This window comes from Streptopelia decaocto (genome assembly GCF_964273445.1).
Source record: "Streptopelia decaocto genome assembly, chromosome: 9".
Classification (NCBI taxonomy): domain Eukaryota; kingdom Metazoa; phylum Chordata; class Aves; order Columbiformes; family Columbidae; genus Streptopelia; species Streptopelia decaocto.
The window spans coordinates 790105-802274 of record NC_138664.1 but is presented as its reverse complement, the minus strand read 5'-3'; the positions used below and the strand labels follow the sequence as shown (position 1 = coordinate 802274).

The 12170-nt window shown below is 51.2% G+C and overlaps 1 protein-coding gene across 4 annotated transcripts in view; it reads right to left on the bottom strand.

Annotated features, from left to right (window-relative positions):
* ATOSA (atos homolog A) overlaps positions 1–8622 on the bottom strand; it is a 43901-nt gene extending 35279 nt beyond the window's left edge. For 2 of the 4 annotated variants that reach the window (XM_082061313.1, XM_082061314.1), the window contains exon 1: positions 7883–8470. In XM_082061313.1, coding sequence (XP_081917439.1) covers positions 7883–7898 — 16 coding nt within the window. In that variant the 5' untranslated portion in view covers positions 7899–8470. Of the gene's footprint in view, positions 1–7882; positions 8471–8560 lie in introns of those variants that run through there. The other 2 variants (XM_082061312.1, XM_082061311.1) reach the window with 2 other exon arrangements.
* Positions 8623–12170: the final 3548 nt, after the last annotated feature.

Below are 12170 nucleotides of genomic sequence, written 5' to 3'. Positions count from 1 at the left end.
AGCTACTTCCCCTTTAAAATAAAGCAAACCAAAGCCTGAAAGGCACCTGAAGTGGGAAACCTTGCATAGGAAATATGCTTAAAGAGTCACATTTAAGGAGATATACAGCAGAGAAAAAAATGCTTTACCTTTCAGCAGCCTGAGTGTTTCCATTAACCCATGTCCCGGTCCATACTCATCTTGGCGATTTTGTCCCTGTTCAGTTCCTACCGGTAGGAAACTCCTACTGCTTTACTCCACGTCACTGGAGTATTTACAAAAGCTCTTCTCTTCCTGATGCATCTGTTCTCTTCCTCCCTGCCCCCAATCCAACTACTTCATTACAATTAAAAGCCTGATGGAAAAAGCTATAGCAAACAAGAACAAGTAACTAGGATGTCTTACTGGGGCTGTGTTGTAAATATTCAGAGCTACCACGCAAAGAAAACGCACTGATATTTGTGACTTCACAAAAAAACGCACAAGGCATCACCACAACGTATCATGAATTGGCAAACATGGAAGTTAACTCTTCAGCAACCGCTCATCAGGCATCTGCTCAGGTGTTACTGCAGCCGCCCCGCTGCCCCTCAGCCTGCACACCAAGCTGAGGGCGCCGCGCTTTGCTCCACGGATGCTGTTGGGGAACCCAGGAGAACAATCCTGCCGGGGACAGGGCGGCCCAGCGCTCCGGAGCCTGTGCTGGGCACAGCACCCTCCCTGCCCCCCTCAGGAACCATGGGCACCCCCCGCGGTGCGGCCTGTGCCGAGGACACGGGCCGAGCCTCGCCATCCAACTCTGCCCTTCCCTCCCATTATACCCAACGACAAGATGATACTTGCACAGCACCCTGAGAAAGCAGCTTTATTGCAGTGCAGAGAAGTGTGAAACCTGCCCTAGAAATCCTGAAGGCCCATCGGGGGCCAAAAGTAACCCCCGCATGCACAGCGCCGTCGAGAGGTTCAACCAGCATAGCGCCCACCTGCCTGCAGTCTCACTAATGGACTGACTTACCAACCTGTTCCCAGGGGTCTTAACAGGAAAAAAATCCCTAACTTCACAGGATACACAACGTGGAACAGATGACATGGCGTATGTGCAACCAGAGACTCCTCATTTCAGATACATTCTCTTTTCATTATACCTCAGATGAAAACCCAACCTGTTTCCCCTAGAATCCAAGAAGTCACACTTAGCACAGCTTTGGGAAACGCATCGATCACTGCTAAGAGAAGAGCGTAAGTGCCTGGTTACCGGACAGACTGGATAAAGTCAAAGCAAAAGAAACGTGTATGGGAGGAGCTGCAGAGCTCCTCTTACTGCTCCGAAAGAAAAACTGTTCACAAGACGCCTCAGTAAGACTATTTTGTTCACCTTTACTCTTAATAAAGGTTTGTCCATTCGGAACACCCGCGGAAGCGTTCCACATGGAGTTCATCTGCCTCCACTGATTCACACACAGCTCTTCTCCACATCATCCCCGAGAACATCCTCAGACTATCCCATGACACCTTTGCATTTTGAGACAACATAATGTAATAATATACCAGATAGCACCTTCAAATAGTTTTGGTGCCAAACCTAACATTAAAAGGCAATGCAACAATCACTAGCGAAAAGAACCAGTCACACCCATTTAACAAGGAGGAAATATACTAATACAAGCAAGTTAAGTAAACACTTTATTTGGTCAGAATAACAGCACTGAATTGTTAAGAACAGCTAGAGAATTTTCATGCCTCTTACAACCGTTTCCAAGCAGCCTTTATAAAAATGCCTCCTCCAATCTTCGTACAGTTATGCGTGCAGATGCAGAACAGCTTGCCATGGTTCGGCGGGGTGCTCAGAGCTGTATTCACCCCACCCCGCGCGGGACAAGCAGAGGGAGCAATGGGGTGTTCCAAAGTCCAGCCGCCCGAGCGCACCTGCCCCCCCCCCGCTGCTCTGGGACGGGAAGGGAACGATGCAGCTGTACCTGCCCTTCTGAAATAACTCACACTGGAAAACTGCCTTCTGCCTAAACATTCCATACAAGTGACCTGAAGACTGAACAATTTACCACCACTTTGAAAAACAGTGATGTGAGACACCTTCCAAAAATCTAAAAACCATAGTTTACCGAGCATCGCATCAGAATGGAGAAAAGAGTTATATCAGAGCCGTAATTGCAATGAAACAGCAGGACCTTATTGACTGAAAGAACAGCTAATAACTGCCAGCCCGTTACCCTAAACTTGCTATGGCTATTTCAGCACCATTTAACAGTTGCTATTAGTGGACCTTTGTCCACATAACAAAAGCATTTTATAAAGAGTGAATTAGAGCAAATTCTTTTAACAAATGTCATATAGCTAGCTTGTTCCCATCAGTGACTCTGTTTTCACAGAAGATTTCTAATTTTAATAAGCAGAATTTCATTTGGCAACAAACTCGTATCTCTCATGAGAATCTGTATTTATAAATGCTAGCTTATTTTTAAAAACATTTAGAAACTGGCAGGCCGCAGATCCAATAATAGCTTCAACACTGCCCTTAACAACTAAGCCCAACCTAACATCAGCCCGGGGATCGGAGCGGCACGCCAAAGCTGCTCGCTTCAGCAAGCGAACACCACCATCGGCAGGGTCATATAGCCCGTGCCTACGGATTGCCGTAGCCACAAGCCCCAAAATATCCCCCTAAAGGCCACTCCAGCAGCATCGGTTTCAACAAGAGCCCCTCTGAAGGCAGCTGGTGTGGACAACCCCAACCGAACAGCAGAAAATGGCCAAGCTGTCACTAGTGTGGTTTGTTCCAGGAACAGGCACGCAGTGAAGAACTCGGGCTGTTGAACGGTAATGCCAACACCCTCCCTGCTCAGGAGCTGCTTCTGCAGCGGGAGGACTTGCCCTGCTGCCAGCACTACCTGCAGCTGGGAAAACCTTAACATAAGCAGGTATTCCAAACCAAAACTTGAAATTTCCCAATTCCACAAATGAATATCCTTATTTTCAGGAAAAAAAAAAAAAAACAAAAAAAAACAAAAAAAAAAAAAAAAAAACAAACAAAAAAAAACCCAAACAAACAAAAAAAACCACCTTAAAGCTAAGAATTCTTCTAAGTTAATTTTTTGTAGTACAAATTTAATAAAAGAGCATATATTCCCATTTCTTGGGTGCAAGGACAGAGTTGTATTGAAAGTACCTAGGCCCTACCCTCAATTAAAAAAAGCTGAGGAGACTTATATTCCTGTCCACTCATCCTCATGCACCGCGTCTCTATATTACGTGTTTCCAGGACAAACTGGCTCTCACCAAAGATGAGGGCTGGATGGCTTTGTGCCTTATAAACGGAGCTGGAGCACAATATCCTGAGCAGCTGTCAGTGTGGCTGGTTTATTATCCCAGCAGTGGTAGCGGGTGTGCTCTGGAAGCCGTCCGCACGGGAAGGGAGGCACCCCCGTCCCTCCTGCCCCCCGGCCCCCCGCGCCCCCGGCACGTGCCCCGCGCGGCGCGTGTGCCAGCGCGGAGCAGCGTCCCCTCCAGCGCGGAGCAGCGTCCCCTCCAGCGCGGAGCAGCGTCCCCTCCAGCGCACCGTCCCCAACCTGCGCTTACCTGCGCGGCCCAGCCCGCAGCACGGCCCCGGCGCCTCTGGGTGACGGCGCCGCTCGGCAGGAAGCGCCGCATTGCCAGGTTATTGCTTTGTTTACCGGGTCCATCACTCCACCACAGAGCAGTTTAAGTGCCGCGTGACACCGCGCTGAGAAGACACTATAAAACCCGTGTGTCTGTATCACGGTGCGATACAGGACACTGAAGTACCGTGGATCCTTTTTCAGAAGGATGTTTCACCTCCTGAGCTGCATACTCTGTAGCACAGCATCTTTGCTAAAAAGTTTTCCAGAAAATCTTTCACTGAGTTAATATTGGGCATAACGCTAAGCACTGTTTTTAAAAACAAGGGCCTTGTCCAGATCTCCCAATTTAACAACTAACTCCAAAACTCCTAAACACACCGGTTGAGCTCCCTTCACCCCAACCCCATGCCTCCTCAGCCTTCCTCATAAGAATCTGAAGAAGAAAAGCACTCAATCAGCTGTTCATCTTCATTAATCTCTCCTCCAGCTTTCCTCAGATACATCCAGAATCCTCCAGGTGTGTTTCCAATAGGAGACAGCGAACAGACCTGTGCTGAACCGCGAGTTGGCTCTTTCCATACCAAACCACCAAATAAGGTGGAACAAAGTCTCTTAACCCGGTTACTACAAACAGACCCAGCAGCACGGATCTGAGTTTGACTTGCAGAGGAGGAGGGAGAAGAGAAGAGCAGCCTAAGGAGGAGGGAGAAGAGAAGAGCAGCCTAAGGAGGAGGGAGAAGAGAAGAGCAGCCTTCAGACCGATTGCTCCTCTCCTGCAGACAGAAAGCCATTTCTTTAAATTAGGATAATCTCAAAGACAGAACTGATGCTTCAAAAAGAGGCTTTTTGTTTAATTTGTAAGTGAAAACAGAATAGTCTCCACACAGAGAACACACAGCGGAGGAATAAACAAAGCAAGGTAATAAAAAAGTAAGAAAAGAGTAGAATAAAGTGATAAAAACAGCCAGCATGCACATAGAGACAAACAAGCCTGTCTTCCTCCTTTAACTGATCAGCAAGGGAGGAGGAAGGGGCAGTAACTCTGAGCTATTTAGACTATAGTAAGACTTTTGAAGTCTTGTAATATTCCCACAGTAAAATATGAGTATGCTGTAGGTTCATCTAAACCACAAGATTTGTTCCAGTTGTGCACCAAGTGTACTCTAAGAGGACACAACAAGCCTTCCAAGTTTGGCAGTAAGCTATCACCCTGACATTATGCAATGTTTTCATTAACTGCGATGGTGAAACAGTGTGTTTATACAGTTTATGAACACAGCTGAACTGGAAGGGTTCTGCTACGGAGTCTAGCTCTGTCTTCCAAACTCAATAAACCAGCAAAGCGATCAGAAGTCACCAGAACGAAGTTCAATAGAAGCAAGAGCAAAGCTCTGTGCTTGAGAAAGGAGACAGCGGCCCAAACACGCAACACGAAGCCGCTGAGCAGGCAGCTGTGCTGCAGAGACGAGCGGGACGGCGGCAGGGACCAAAGCTGGGTCAGCTGGGATGTTCTTACTGCAGAGAGATGAAACAAACAACCTCAAACATCACTCCAAAAACACTGTAATATAGATAGATAGATAGATAGATAGATAGATAGATAGATAGATAGATAGATAGATAGATAGAGCAAGCACTGCCTGTCCACACTGGCACCCGCCTGATGCACACGAGCCGTGTCCTGCGGGTGCTCTGTGCCTTCGCATGGCAAAGGAGTACGTCCACATTTCTACCTGCCCTTTCAAACCCCTCTTCTCCTGCTCCATGGATTTGCTAAGCTACACTCCACATTCACCTCCTCCATACTGCTCTCATATATTGCATGTTTATATCCATAATTTTCCAACTTGCCTTATTACGAAGAAAGGTGAGTAACCTAGGGCCAAATTTCCCTTTTTTTTCTTCATTTCTGCTCATCCCTCTCACCTCCTTAAATCAAAATATTCTACAACATTTCCCACTGATAAAAAGCGCTTGCACATTTAGATCTCCCCTTTCTCCTCCTGGACCACCCATTTTTGCTGGTGACAAGAAGAATGTTATTGCTCACGTGACAAAGGCTAACCCGTATCGTCTCCCAACATGCCTAGGCATCACCATCCTATTAGATACAGTTTTAAGCTTAATTCTAACTACAAGAACTGTATCCCTCTGCTCCAAATGCATTGCTATATAATTATTTGTAATAATGAAAAAAAGCCCAAAACATTTCAAGCCTTTTTAAGTCCTTATGTTTCATGTGGAGTGTGGATCTGCAGCCTTCTCGGGATTTTGGGGGTGAAGCCTGGTCGCTGAGGGGTCTGTTCTCCCGGCCTTGCCGTGGATCTGCGACGCGGGGCAGCAGGCGCCTGCACACTCGGCCGCTCGGACCCTGCGCTGCAGCTGCTGTGCAGAACGCAGCACAGTAAACATTCGCATGATTCCTGCGTCCTAAGAGGCCCTGGGCTGCATGTGGCATTTAGGCAGCACTTCCACAGCCCCTTTTGTGCACGGTATCGCTCTGTTACATGAGCACACAGCTAAGCCAGAGGTATTCACTGAAATGGCTGGAGATACTCCCCAGTGTTAGTTATCTTAAAAGAATTTCATCACATTACTTCTAAAGGGTTTCAGCCACTTTGTGATACACATTTTACAACAGATAATAATCTCAAATGTATTTAACTGTCAGCTTAGGAAAAAAATAATTAGACCACAACATCAACAACCTAATTACTTGCTTTCTTTATAAATTTGGTTCCCTCTACACCACGTTGGTTAAAAAAGGCATCTGATCACTTATCATACAGCGACTGAAGATGTTTCCTATGTTATCATACAGCAGCTGAAGATGTTTCCTATGTTCTAACTTTTTCTGCCTAAAAATTAAAGAAAATAATAGACAAAGGCCTTATGGAGGTTTTGAACTACTACAGCAGAGCATTTTGAAGCTACAAACATTGGCTATTTTGAGTTTTCTTTCACCATGACAGGACATAGTTTTCAAACTTTGAGGTCTGGCATTAACACGCAAAGAGATTCTCAAAACCAACCCATCTCGCTGCAATGGATCAGGTGAAGGTTTCAGCGATTAGGAAACAAGGAAGAAAGCAAAGAGAAAATCCCATTTCAAGTCCCAAGTACTTAAACCCCATTAATTTATGCATGTTTACAATAATTTCTGTGCTATCTGAGCAATCGTCACACCATATAATCCTTACAGCACATCCGCACAAAAACATCCACCTAAGAGTGGTCATTTATGCGATGTCACTATTAGCAAACATGTCATTAACAAACCTAATTAAGATGTGTATGTCATGTAAGTGTTAGTATTTGACACGCGAATATCTAAGATATACTGAAGTGTTTCTCAAAGTGATTATAACACAGAATGTTTTTAAAACTGAAAGCAACCAAGTAAACAACACACTCATCAAAAGTTTAAGAAACCCAAATATCTAAACAAGGAATTTTTTTTTAGTTAACGCTCAGAATTGTAAACAACTCATAAGATATAATAAGATCATAATCATAATTTTAAACAAATCATGAGATTTGTTTAAAAAACTAATCTTGCCTTAACTAAGAGGAATCAACAACCACTGCTCGTCTGGATCAAAACAGAAGTCATGACATATTTTGGACTCTAGGGGCACCAGCAGCTGTTGCTACACTGCCAAAGGGCTGACGGGTTATAAACATACACACACACAGACGACTTTATTTTTCTGTAAAAGCAGATTTCAATAATCCAGACAAGACAGTAACCAAATGACCGTGAAAAACCACTATTTCGGCACGCTTGTTACGATACATCTCCTTTGTAACTGGAACAAAAACCATTGCTCGGTTATACAACACAGACGGAAGCAATGGTTATTTCCAGGGTGTTTTTCAGGCACATTGTGACATTTTTGTGCACTGTCGGTGCCGATTCGCCTCCGGGCGCCTCTCGCCGGCACTGCGGTTCTGCGCTAACGAGGCGCCTGTGCTCGACGCGAACTGCAGCATTCCCGAGCAACAGCAGCTCGCTCCCGTGTCCCTTCCACCCAGCCCAGACAATGGAGCGCCGAAGGGCAGGCAGGACACGGGGCTGTTAATCACCTCCGGAGGTGCCTTCCCGGGATCGTTAGCACTTCCCGAGGGGAACCCGGGCACCTGGAATCTCCCACCCCCAAAAATGAGAGGGGGGGGGGGGCGCGGAATAAGGAAATAGAGCGATAACACTGAAACGAAATATGGGGCTATTTCTACTCCTAGACACAAAGCAAAGCAATAAATAAATATTTTGGTAAACCCTTTACCTCGTTCCGGCTTCATTTTGTCCGTTTCCCCAGAGAGGTCTGAAGGAGCCGAGGCGCTCCGCCGCTCCCCCCGCGCGGACCGGCCGCCGCCGCCTCCCGCAAGCGCGATCAATTATGTGCCGTGAGCCGCACCGAGCGCCGGGCCCGGCCGCGCCGGGGGCTGTCCCGGCCCGCCGCCCAGCTGTGCCCGCCGGCAGCAGGCGCAGCGCCGCGGCCTCTCCCGCGCCCGGCCAGCGTGTCCTTCCGTGACACGGCGCCGCGCGGGGCTATTTATAACCTGCCGGGGAAAAAAATCCCACAACAACAGACCTCGGCTCACCCCCGGCCGCGCCGGCTCTGAGTCACCGCGGCCCCGGGCGACGGCACCCGGCCCGAGTCCCCTCCCCCGCCGGCCCGAGCAGGGCAGCGAGCGGCCCGCCGGGCGCCCGCCCCGTCACCGCCCGGCGGCTGCCGGCGGGGGGCTGCCCGGCACCTCCATCCCCCGCCCCGCGCTGCCGCCCGGGCTGCCGGGCCGTGCCGCTGGCGCTTCGCCCCGGTCACACAGCCCGCGCCGCCCGCCGCCGCGGAGCGCGGCTCCCCATGGCCCTGCCTCCCGCCCTGCCTCCTCCTCCTCGCCGCTCACTAACTCCCCTCCCCTCCGCCGGGCACTCCCCGCCTCCCGCCGAGCGGGGCACACACATCACAGCCCGGCGGGCACGGCGGGGCAGCTCGGCCGCGGGGACCCGCCACGCTCGGCCGCCTCGCCGGCAGCGGGGAGCGCGACAGCGACTGCCGGCCCCGCAGCGCCCCGCTCAGCCCGCCCCGGGCCGGCCCCAACCGCCCCGCCCCGCGCCCGCCTCACGTGCCCCACGGCGGCCAATCCCCTGCCCGCACTTCCTGCCTGGCTGCCCGCCCGCCGAGCAACTCGGTTGTCGTGGCAACAGACCGCGGGCCCGGCGGGGCCTGCTGGCGGCGGGCGGCCCGGCACAGCGCCCCGCTGCCGTTCGGCGGGCGGCCCGGCACAGCGCCCCGCTGCCGTTCGGCGGCTTACCCAAGCGGCTTCCTCCCCTCCTGCCTTCCCCCCCGCAAGCACGGGGGTCTCGCTCCGTGGAGGAGCGCGGCGCCTCACTCACCCGGCTCCTGCGGGGGCTGGCGCAGCCCCCAGCCCGCTCCCGCGAAGGGCCTTCCCGCACCGCCGTCAGCCGCTCGCCGGCTGTCCCGCTCCGGCCGGGGCGGCCGCACGGATGATCTCCCGCCGGACCCCCGTATTTCCACACGAGCGAGTGCCCATCGCCGCCGGGCGCTGTGTACTGATATATATAGGCGCCCGCCGCGCGGTGACTCAAAGCGCGAACTGCGGGGCCGCGGGCGGTGGTGCCCCCGCCGCTCAGGCCGCCCCGCCAGAGGAGCCGCGAAAGAGGCGACAAGGCCTCGTTTGTGTCCCCTCACGGCCCATCGACTGCCCTGCCTGGCAGCGCACCTCACTGCAACCGGTGCGGACAGTGGAGTCAGCTGGGCTGTGCTTACACAACCAACTTAATCCGGCAGAAATTCAAGTTTCCCCGAACGGGCCGGGCCTGCGCCATCCCTCGTTTCGAGGCCTGTGTGGCTCCTGGCAGAGCAGGCCGGTCAGTGCCAACCTCCCCGCAGCTGCCGCCTGCCCCGGCGCTGCCCCGGCCAGCGCGGACACGCTGCTCCGGCCAGCGCGGACACGCTGCTCCGGCCACCGTGGACACGCTGCCCACGCCACCACGGACACGCTGCCCACGCCACCGCGGACACGCTGCTCCGGCCAGCGCGGACACGCTGCTCCGGCCACCGTGGACACGCTGCTCCGGCCAGCGCGGACACGCTGCTCCGGCCACCGCGGACACGCTGCTCCGGCCACTGCGGACACGCTGCTCCGGCCACCGCGGACACGCTGCCCACGCCACCGCGGATACGCTGCCGACACCGCCGCAGACACGCTGCCCACGCCACCGCGGATACGCTGCCGACACCGCCGCAGACAAGCTGCTCCGGCCAGCGCGGACACGCTGCTCCGGCCAGCACGGACACACTGCCAACGCCACCGCAGACACGCTGCTCCGGCCAGCGCAGACACGCTGCCTCCGCCACCGCAGACACGCTGCTCCGGCCAGTGCGGACAGGCTGCTCCGGCCAGCACGGACACGCTGCCTCCGCCACCGCGGACACGCTGCTCCGGCCACTGCGGACACGCTGCCAACGCCACCGCGGAGAGCGGGAACAGCTGCTGCGTGGCAGGGCTCCCCCTGCCACCCCGCACCCACAGCTGTGCCAAGGGCCTGCGGCACCGTGGCCCCGTGACAGCAGAGGGAATGGGCCTCCCCACTTCAGTGGAGCACCAGAGCCCCCCTGGAGACCGTGCCATGGCCAGGGGAGGCCCCACAGACAGCCCTGCTGCTCTGAGCTGGGCTCAGGAAAGACAGAGGGCATGATACAGGCCCCTCTTGCTTTGATGTGGTCCTGCAGTTGGGATATACACAGTCATTACACTGGCAATTCCCTGCCACTGTGATTATTGTTTACTAACACTTCCATCTTACAGACTGAGCTGTATAGGGGGCACTCACTCCTGACAACAAGGCGATTTATAAATATGAACATCTTCTGCCCTTTCTATAGAGAAACAATGCTCATGGGTCAGTCAACTCCCCCCGCTTCCTGGCGTGCCAGGATCCCAGCAGATGCATATACAGGTAGACAAGCAGCCACGGAAGATATTGCAAAGAACATAAAATTCCAGAACAACTCAATTCTATGCTGTTTGGCTCATATGAGCTGAGTCTGTTTCCCCCTCTCATTTATCAGTTGTGCGTCATTACAATGGGAGGGTTCTTCACAGAATAAGCTGTCCAGTAAACACCTCTCATTTCAGCCATGAGCTACACAGGCAAGTAGGAGGGTATCACATGCAGTGCTTTGATATTACATTCATGAGTACAGGAGCGTCACTTCTGTTGCTGTGTGACTGCTGTAGATGTATTTGGTAATTACAGATCTCAGAGCTCTCCACCGGATGCAATATAATTGCAAATGTGGCAATCCCGAATTATAAAAGGAGGAATTTGACTGAGCAATAAATGGGGTAGATGCATGTACATGTGAAGATCAGCATGACTACGCTGGGCATGATTCAGCCACCTGTCAGATCCTCCTACCACTGATAGTCATCCTAATGAGAAGTCACATCTTTTAGGCCACTAATTGTTGCTGTAAAACATTGTAAATTGGTTTGTAGCTTGTTCTAATATTGGTTTTACAGTCAAAAGTAAAATCTGCCTTTCTACTGTTTAACTACAACTGTATCTATTTAACTATTATGCTTCACATAGTATTTTTTAATAGTTTTTAGAGTCTTAATCTCACTTCAGCAATTTTTAAACAGCTCACCAGACACAAATAGGCCCAGCTTCCAAGAAAATGCTCTTACAAAGCACCTTCTCCATAGTGTTTTCTTAATTAATGAGCTAGATAGTAAGTGCACCCTTTCCCATTACTTCATGGTTCTTCTCAGGATTTCAAGCTAATGGAAAATGCAGGTGCCAGCCCCAAAACCACTAATCATTTAAAAAAAATTCTAAGGGATATGACAAGGGTAAGGCAGGCCTGGTGTGCAGAGCCCTGTTCTTTGTGACTGCACAGGGGATTCCAGGCTCAGCTTCCCCTCTCGAGACCATATCTGCACCCAGGGAGCAACAGGTATGTCTAAGATACGTGTTTCACTTCTGGCTGCGCTTCAGACAAAGAAGGACAGTTTCCCTTTTGACCAGATAGACATAAAAAAAGCAGAACACATGACATGAAAAAAAGCAGAACATGAACACAGACATGAAAAAAAGCAGAACACAAAATTGAGAATGAATAGATCTAATTCAATGATATTTCATGTATAATATTAAAAACAAAATAAGGATAATCATTCCAAACAAATTTGTGCGCTTATTTGGCTAAAAATGCCCTTGAACTCATAACTTTCCTCCCAGTCACCAACCAATGAGCGCTGCATGAATACACAGAGAAAACATGGCATAAGGGGCTTCGACCACGGGAATTCGCTGACACACACCCAGAAACCTTTTGAGAACAATGACAGTTGCAGTGACAACGCATTTCTGATCTCAGAAGCTGAACATCAGGTTAAAACGTCTGAAAGGTGCATGGCTGCATTTAGCATCAGTGGGATTAGCTTAGAAATGCGAACAAAACTTTAACTGCCCTCCCACGGCCAAGTCCAGATCAACATGTACTGCTGGGAGCACAAGCAGGGACAAAACCAGCTTTCTTA